The 9,520-nt window shown below is 41.1% G+C and overlaps 1 protein-coding gene across 1 annotated transcript; it reads left to right on the top strand.

The window, feature by feature from the left end:
* The first annotated feature begins 554 nt into the window (after positions 1-554).
* Positions 555-944, top strand: LOC110723346. Its single transcript, XM_021902698.1, has one exon. The coding sequence runs from the start codon at positions 555-557 to the stop codon at positions 942-944; it is 390 nt and encodes a 129-aa protein (XP_021758390.1).
* The last annotated feature ends 8,576 nt before the right edge of the window (positions 945-9,520 follow it).

The following is a 9,520-nucleotide window of genomic DNA, read 5'->3' as shown; positions in this document are numbered from 1 at the left end:
GATCATTTGTAAATCCCTATTTGAAATGTGTCACGCCTGAGAGGGGGCATGAAGTGCTGGACAACTTCCATGAGGGGCATTGTGGATCACACATACGCGAACGTGCCTTAGCAGAGAAGGTTACCCATTCTGGGGTACTTTTGGCCGAGCATGAATTCAGACGCCATGGAAATGGTGAAAAAATGTGACAAGTGCCAAAGATTTGCAACCCTTATTCACCGCCCGAAAACAACTTGTCGCCCATAAGTAGTCCACTTCCCTTTGCAAAATGGGGCATGGACATCTTGGGGTCGTATACTCCTGCATCCGGACAGAGGCGGTACGGGTTAGTAGCAGTCGACTACTTCACAAAGTGGGTAGAAGCCGAGGCCGTCTGAGGAATTAAATGGAGAGATGTATCTGCCTTCATCTGGAAGAATATAATCGCACGCTTTGGTGTGCCATAGTCAATGGTGTTCGATAATGGACCGCAATTTGAGACCAACTCAGGGATTATTGGCTGAGCGACCACGACATAACACATTGTTTTGCCTCGGTCGGACGCCCAAAGGAAAATGGCCAAGTTAAAGCATACAACAAATTTGATCTTCAATGGCATCAAGCAAAATCTTGAGAAAGCGGGCGGCCTATGGGATGATGAGTTGGTCAATTTGTTATGGTCCATTCAAACGACAACAAAGAGTAGTTCAACAGGGGAGACCCCATTCTTTCAGGTCTACGGCGCCGAGGCCGTGCTCCTAATTGAAATGTATGATCCTACTCTACGAGTGATGCTATATGATGAATCAGCTAATTGGGAGGCCATGAAGACTGCCCTAGACTTCCTTCCAGAAGCTAGGGGCAATGCGGTGCTTAGACACGAAATTTATCGTCTAAGGATGACAAGGGCATATAATCGCAAAGTGTTAAAGCAGTCGCTTAAGATTGGAGACTTGATTCTATGAAAAATGGAAGCAGTGGGTGATGAGTGACATTTATGTCACTCTTAGGGGTAGTATTTAGGTCTTTTTCCTCTTATTTTTCTTAGGTTTTTCCACCTCATTTATCCTCTTATGGCTTCTTTATGGGTTGATGAAAATTAATGCTTATTTGCGCTTATTTTGATAATCTTTATGCATTATTTTATCATCCCCATGCTCTCGTGAACTTTGGTATCTTCTGCAGGTTCCATGACGGTCCCTATGCACGGTGGGAGGCCCCTTGGCCAAGTATGGAAGCCATGGACAAAGGCAAGAGGAGCAAAAGGGAAGGAGAGGAAGCAAGAAAAGGAAGTGCAAGAGGAGGTGTGGCCGAACCTCTTAAAGGTCCGGTCGAACCTAGGTGTGGTCAAACTTTTGAAAAGTTTGACCGAACCTCCAGGGTGCAGTGAAGGCAGTGTCAAACCAGTTTTCAGCAATTTTGCAAGAGAGGTCGAACCTCAAAAGTTCGACCAACCAAGGATCAGGGAGGTTCGACCGAACCTACACAGGGTTCGACCGAACCTACCCTGAGTCCGACCGAACCTACCCAGAGTTCGGTCGGACCTTTTCCCGATCTCAGCCAATTTTGTACGGACTATTTAAGGTCCTTTTGAGATCGTTTTTGAAAAAAGAGAAGAAAGACAGTAGCCTAGTTTTCAGAAACTTCTCTTAGTTTGAAACATTCCTTAGGATTAATTTAGCTTAGTTTTCATCAAATCAAATCATTGTATTAGTGAAATTCAAGAATTATTCTCAAAGTTTGGCAATTTGTATTCAACATTTGAAGCTTCAATTAGTAATTTCTCCAACCTTCTTCCTTTTAATTTCAGATTTTATTTGGTATTTGCATGTTATTTAAATCTTCTTAGTTCTTGGTAATTTGTTATTGGATGATAGTTATTTCAATTGTTAACCACTTTTCCCCAATTATTGAAGTATTTAGAACCCTAATTCTTGATTGCATGTTGATAAACATGAGTTGTGAGTAGTCTTCTTGCTAGGGGTTGGGTGAAGCTCGACCTTTTGGGTTAACTATGCAAATGTGGGAGAAGCATTGATGTTTGTATTGCAATTAAATTGATTATATGAGATTGCTTGTTAGTTCCTCATGATAGGTTTAGCTACCCTTGGCTAAGGAGCTTGATAGTATGATATGCCTAATTTGACATGGAAGTGTAAATTGAGTACGTCATTACTTATTGTAATTTGATTATGTATCATCTATTGCTAAACTAATGAGGAATCTAAGTTTAGTAGTGTGAGTTGTTTTCTAATTGCATGAGGTTGATTTTACATATAGTCCTTGCTATATCTTGTCTATTTCACTCCCCGTTTGCCTATTTGCCTTGGTTGAGTGGATCTCATTCCCTAGTATCTTTAATTCATTGATTTAGAACCATAGTTTGTTTGTCTTCTTGACGAACCCCAATTCACCAATTGACTTCGAGTTAGCTTAAGTGTAAAGATCTTTGGCAATCATATCCCGTTCCTTGTGGACCAAACTCTTACTTGTCATTATGCTTGGTTTGTAAGGTGTTTGTTAATAAATGTGTTTGATTGAGTGTGGAATGTACGACCGTTGTAACGCCCATCAAAATGGCGCCGTTGCCGGGGATGGGTTAGAAAAATAAAAAAATAAAATAAAATAAAAAAATAAAAAAATAAAAAATTAAAAAAAAAAAAGAAAAAGAGCCGGTTCTAGGCCGTTTACTACTCCCCCAGCTAGGGAGACCAATTTCGAGGAGGGTCGAGATCAAATGGGTGACGCGGAACCACCACCTCAAAGACCTTTAAAGGAGTTGGGAACTCTGGGAGCTTATAGAGCTTCAAGCAGCATTGCTCCACCCGTTACTCAAGCCAATGACTTCGAGATTCGGCCCGCAATGATTAATTTGATTGAAAGGAGGCAATATAGTGGAGAAAAACATGAGAGCCCTCTTGCACACTTGAACGAGTTCGAAAAATATTGTAACACGATCAAGGTAAATGGGGTAACTCAAGAGTTTGTGAGACTAAAGTTGTTTCCTTTTTCTTTGATAGGAAGAGCTCTTGAATGGCTTGAGAAGGAGGTGAGGCCTAACTCCTTGAGAACTTGGGACGAGGTCACCACGGCTTTCTTAGGAAGATTCTATTCCCAGAAGAAGACGGCCGAGGCAAGAGCTTTGATCCAAGGTTTCCGTCAAAAAGCTAGTGAAACCATTTATGAAGCATGGGAACGATACAAGGAATATCAAAGGGAGTGCCCTCATCATGGCATTCCGTCATATCAAGTGCTTCAAATTTTCTATGGGGGCTTGAGCCCACAAGGAAAGACTAGCTTGGATGCAGGAGCGGGTGGCCCGATTATGAACAAGACGGAGGAGAAAGTCATAGAGATAATTGAGGATGTGGTGAGGCACCACATGGATTGGCAAGAAGGAGAGTGAGATTCTCTAAACAAGGGAGGAAATGCGGTTTACTCCGTTGATCACCTTAATGCCATCAACAATTTGACCTCCCAAATCGCCAACCTTGGAAAGGAGATGACGTCCATTAAGGCAAAACTAGAGACCTCTAGTTCAAAACAAGAGCATCCCTCCCAATCTAAGGGGAGAGGTATGAATTCTAACTCTTCTCCCTCTACTTCTAATAACATGCCTCATGGATGTTTGTTTTGTGAAAATTGTGGGTCTTATGACCATGATACCTCTTCTTGTAATTATGATTTCCAACCCCAACCCCAATACGAAGATGGTAATGAAAATGAAAATGAACAAGTCAATGCCTTGTCTTATGATAATAGACATAGGAATGACAATCAAAGATACTTACCACCAAATAGAAGAGAACAAGGGGGGAATTCCTATAACCAAAGAGGAAATGATTACGATTACCATAATCAAAATCAATGGGGAAGTAGGAACCAAAGGGACCAAAATCCCCAAGGTAACTACAACCAACAAGGTGGTTATGGTAACCATAATCATAATAATCAAGGAAACTATGGGAATCAAGGGCGATTTCACCAAGGGGGAAACTCTAATAATCGGAACAATTGGAACAACAATAATAATAGAGGTTCTTCTAATCAAAATACGTCCAATTCGAATGTTAGAGGTAATAGGGCTTCCCAAGACAACCACTATGCACAAGCACCACATAGTAGGTCTAGCTTGGAGGAAATGATGGAAAATCAAACTAAAATGTTCAATTCTTTCATGGCCTCAAGTGAAAAGAAATTTAGTGAAGTGATGACCCATAATAAAATGCTAGAGACACAAATTTCACAATTGGCCAATGCTTTGAAGGAAGGGATTAACACTTCTAAACTACCACCCCAAGGACTAGATCCTAAGAGGCCTGTAAATGTTATATCAACAAGGAGTGGTAAAGTTTTGGAAGAAAGTGTTCCTAAAAAAAGCAATGAGAGAATGAACATGAGTGAGCCTCCCTTTAAAAGTGATTTTGAACAAAAGAGAGAGCAAAACCATGAGAATGAAAAGGAGAAAGAATGTGAGAAAGAAAAAGAATTTGAGAAAGAGAAAGATTTTGAAAAAGAGAGTGAAGAGAGAAGAGAAAAAGAGAGAGAAACAAAACAATTGCAAAAACTACCATATCCTCACAAATTTGTTAGAAACAAATTAGATGTGCAATTTGGAAAATTTCTTGAGACATTGAAACAAATTCACCTTTCAATTCCTTTTACCGATGCTATCAAGCAAATGCCTAACTATGCTAGGTTTTTGAAAGATATTTTGAGTGGAAGGAGAAAGTGTGAATTGGTTGAAACGGTGAGTCTCACCGAGAATTGTAGTGAAATTATCATGAACAAGATGCCACCCAAATTAAAAGACCCCGGTAACTTTTCTATCCCATGTGCAATATACAAGATGCAAATTGATAATGCTTTGTGTGACCTAGGGGCTATTGTTAGCCTAATGCCATACTCGGTATACCAAAGACTTGGGATAGGGGAACTTCTACCCACCAACATCACCCTACAATTGGCCGATCGCTCTATTAAATTCCCAAAGGGTAAGGTAGAGGATGTTCCTCTAAGGGTGGGGAAGTTTGTAATCCCGGTGGATTTTGTTGTGTTAGAGATGGATGAAGATGTTAACATTCCAATAATTCTAGGAAGACCTTTTCTTGCTACTTCGGGTGCTTTAATAGATGTTCAAAGTGCTAAAATTTCACTAAAAGTAGGAGATGAGGTGATAGAATTTGATTTGAATGAGAGCATGAAATATCCAAGCTCTAGTCTTGATAATTGCATGATGATTGATACTATTGATTCTATTGTAACTTCTATGCATGAGCAGTTGCTCACTACTAACGATGCCCTTGAGAATGTCCTTTTGAACAAGGAAAAGATAGGTGACCAAAGCAAAGAGATGGCATTGTATGAAGAGATGCTTGAAGGAAGTACGGAATAAAGCAATGAGCAAGTGTGCATGGGAATCACAACACATGATGCATTAGAAGTAGCTACCTCAAGAGAAGGTAAGGGTGTTCCAATGGTAGAGTTGAAACCTCTACCATCACACCTAAGGTATGAGTTTTTGGGCCCCAATTCAACTTTTCCGGTTATTATGAATTCTTCTTTGAACGAGTGCCAAACTCAAATGTTATGTGGTGTTTTGAGAGATCACCAAGGTGCTTTAGGCTATACCATAGATAACCTCAAAGGTATTAGCCCCGCTTTATGTATGCACCACATAACACTTGAGGAGGGTGCTAAGCCTTCCATTGAGAGGCAAAGGAAACTCAATCCTCAAATGGGGGAGGTGGTGAAGAAAGAAATCACCAAAATCCTTGATGCCGGCATCATCTTCCAAATTTCGAGTTCTAGATGGGTTTCCCCCGTTCATGTGGTCCCTAAAAAGGGAGGAATGACCGTAGTTGAAAATGAGAATGGTAATCTCATTTCAACTAGAACGGTGACTGGTTGGAGGATGTGCATAGACTATAGACGTCTAAATGCATCCACCAACAAGGATCATTTTCCTCTCCCTTTTATCTACCAAATTCTTGAAAGACTAACCAAGCACAAGTATTATTGCTTTCTTGATGGTTATTCGGGTTTCTTTCAAATCCCTATAAACCCGGATGACCAAGAGAAAACAACTTTTACTTGTCCCTATGGAACTTTTGCATATAGGAGGATGCCCTTCGGGCTTTGCAACGCACCGGCAACCTTCCAAAGATGCATGATGAGTATTTTTGGGGACATGCTTGAAGCCGAAATGGAAGTTTTCATGGATGATTTCTCGGTAGGGGGCCTTTCGTTCGAGGATTGTTTGTCCAACTTAGGCAAGTGCTTGACAAGATGTGAGAAGGTCAATTTGGTTTTGAATTGGGAGAAATGCCACTTTATGGTGGAAGAGGGAATTGTCCTTGGTCACAAGATTTCAAACAAAGGGATTGAGGTTGACAAGGCCAAAGTTGAAGTGATAGAAAAGCTTCCGCCAGCAATCAATGTGAGAGGAGTAAGGTCATTTTTGGGGCATGCCGGGTTCTATAGGAGATTCATCAAGGATTTCTCACAAATTTCTAGACCCCTAAATGCTCTTCTTCAAAAAGATGCCATCTTTATTTTTGATGAAGAGTGTCTCCAAGCTTTCAACAAATTAAAGGAGGCTTTAATCTCAACTCCAATTGTGCAAGGGGCCAAGATGGGATTTGCCATTTGAACTTATGTGCGATGCAAGTGATGTTGCGATTGGAGGAGTATTGGGGAAAAGGGTAGAGAATAGGCTTCACGTGATTTACTACATGTCTAAGACCTTGAATGAAGCTCAACGGAACTACACCACAACGGAGAAAGAGTTTCTTGCCGTGGTTCATGCTTTTGAGAAGTTTTGGAACTACCTCATTGGTTCCAAAACTATTGTCTACACTGATCATGCGGCTATTAGGTACCTTGTGGCAAATAAAGAGTCCAAGCCTCGTCTTCTTCGTTGGGTGCTATCACTTCAACAATTCGATGTAGAGATTCGAGACAAAAAGGGGGCCGAAAATGTGGTTGCGGATCATCTATCCCGGTTAGAGAACGTGCAAGATAATGATGATGGGGTCCCAATTTGTGATGAGTTAAAAGATGATGTGCTTTACTTGTTGGCCGAGAAAGATCTTCCTTGGTTTGCGGATTTGGTGAACTATTTGGCTTGTGGGGAGTTTCCTCCAAATGCTTCAAGGAACCAGAAGAAGAAGTTGAAAAGGGAAGCAAGGCATTACATATGGGATAATCCGATCCTTTTCAAAAGAGGAGTAGATGGTTTACTCCGTAGATGTGTGCCAAATGATGAAGTGAAGAGTGTTTTGAAGATGTGCCACTCCGATCCTTGTGGAGGGTATATGGGTGCCAACAAAACAGCCTTGAAAGTACTACAAAGTGGGTTATGGTGGCCTCATATCTTCAAAGATTCATGGGATTTTGTGAAAACATGTGACTCTTGCCAAAGAACCGGTAATGTTTCGAAGAGAAATGAAATGCCTCAACAACCGATTCTTGAACTTGAGGTGTTTGATGTGTGGGGCATTGATTTCATGGGACCTTTTCCCTCATCTAATGGAAATCAATACATCCTTGTGGCGGTTGATTATGTTTCTAAATGGGTTGAAGCCATTGCCTCCCCAACTAATGACCACAAGGTAGTGATGAAGATGTTCAAAAAGGTGATATTTCCAAGATTTGGGATCCCTAGAGCAGTGGTTAGCGATAATGGTTCTCACTTTATTCATAATGTGTTTCAAAAGATGCTGAGAAAGAATGGGGTCCATCAACGCTTTGGCACGACTTATCACCCACAAACAAGTGGGCAAGCGGAGGTTTCCAATCGCCAAATCAAGGTAATTCTTGAGAAAATAGTGGCTAGGAATAGGAAAGATTGGTCGGACAAGCTAGATGATGCCCTTTGGGCCTATAGAACCGCTTTCAAAACCCCCATCAGCGCTACCCCCTACCGGCTTGTATATGGTAAGTCTTGTCACCTTCCGGTTGAACTTGAACACCGTGCTCAATGGGCTATCAAAAAGATCAATTTTGATTTGGCGAGTGCGGGTGAACAAATGTGGCTAGACTTGCATGAGTTAGAGGAACTACGGATGGATGTTTATGATTGTGCAAGCTTGTACAAAACCCGGTCAAAGGAGTGGCATGACCGGCAAATTGAAAAGAAGACCTTCAATGTTGGAGATAAGGTGTTGCTTTACAATTCAAGGATGAAACTATTTCCCGGAAAACTCATGTCAAGGTGGAGTGGTCCATTCACCGTTAAGGAGGTGTTCCCCCATGGAGCCGTTGAGCTAAATGATTTGGATGGATCGAAGTCATTCAAGGTCAATGGGCATCGCCTCAAGCTTTATTAAGAGGATGCTCATGTTGGTTTGATTGAGTCAATGCAATGCAATCTCATCTTTTGAGTGTGTGAAGTACGTCAAGCTAGTGACGTTAAAGAAGCGCTTCCGGGAGGCAACCCGAGTTTCTAACCCTCCTCTATTCTATTTGCTTGATGTTTTCTTTTCTTCTTTCACAACTTTGGATTGATGGTTTTGCGTGTATTTGGTTTGTGTTGGTATTCTTGTTTGTCTTGCCTTAAAAAGGAATGCATTTTCCATATACCTTAGGCATGATTGTGTTGTATTTTAGTGTGTCTTGAGGGGAAGTTTTGTGCAAATTTTCAGATAGAGGGATTTAGGGGTGTTCGACCAAACTGCAACAAGGTTCGGCCGAACTTTGCTAAAGTTTGACCGAACCACCCAAGAGTTCGGCCGCTCCTCCCCTAGAACTCAAAATGGGCTAAAAACTGTCGGATTCTGGATAATCAAAAAGTTCGACCGAACTTTTCAAAAGTTTGGTCGAACCTATGCTGGTCCGACCGAACCCCCAGAAAGTTCGGCCGCTCCTGTTCTGGAAATCAAATTAGGCTGAATTCTGGCAGTTTCTGGAAAATCCAAAAGTTCGACCGAACTTTTCAAAAGTTTGGTCGAACTTATTATGGTCCGACCGAACCTCATAAGGTCCGACCGAACCTTTTTCGAGCTTGCCCAGAATTAATAGGCTTGAGCCGCTGCTTTCTCGCTCTTACTTCATACATTCGGCTCTCTCTCTCCCTTCTCTTCTCCTTCTCACCCTAATACTCCATTGTCACCCCTCCTTCAACCTCAAATCTCCATAAAAATCACTCCTATCTTTTTCCCTCCTCACTTCATTAGCATCCACTACTCAATTCCTACAATCTCCTTAAATTTTCCCTAATTTCTAGGGTTTGAGTGACTTGAAACTTCTTGATTTCTACTTACTTCCAATCAATTGTGGTATGGTTATTCTAGCTTTTGCAAGCTCATTTCTTCAATTTCTCTTTGTTTTACCATGTTTTACATGTTCAAGTATGATATGTGGTATAATTGATATTGTTAGTCATGGCTTGTTTGATTTAAGTGGTTATTGGGATTTCCTTGTTGTAATTGGTTGGTTGTTGTTAGGAGAACTTGTTTCATGATGAATATGCATGTATGACTTGGGTTTTCATGATTTCAATTTGTTTGCTTGAATGTGTTAATCTTTCACTAGGTTGTTC

The sequence above is a fragment of the Chenopodium quinoa genome, unplaced genomic scaffold (genome assembly GCF_001683475.1).
Source record: "Chenopodium quinoa cultivar QQ74 unplaced genomic scaffold, ASM168347v1, whole genome shotgun sequence".
Taxonomy (NCBI): Eukaryota; Viridiplantae; Streptophyta; class Magnoliopsida; order Caryophyllales; family Amaranthaceae; genus Chenopodium; species Chenopodium quinoa.
The sequence above is the reverse complement of the archived record's forward strand: the minus strand, read 5'-3'. Positions and strand labels throughout refer to the sequence as shown.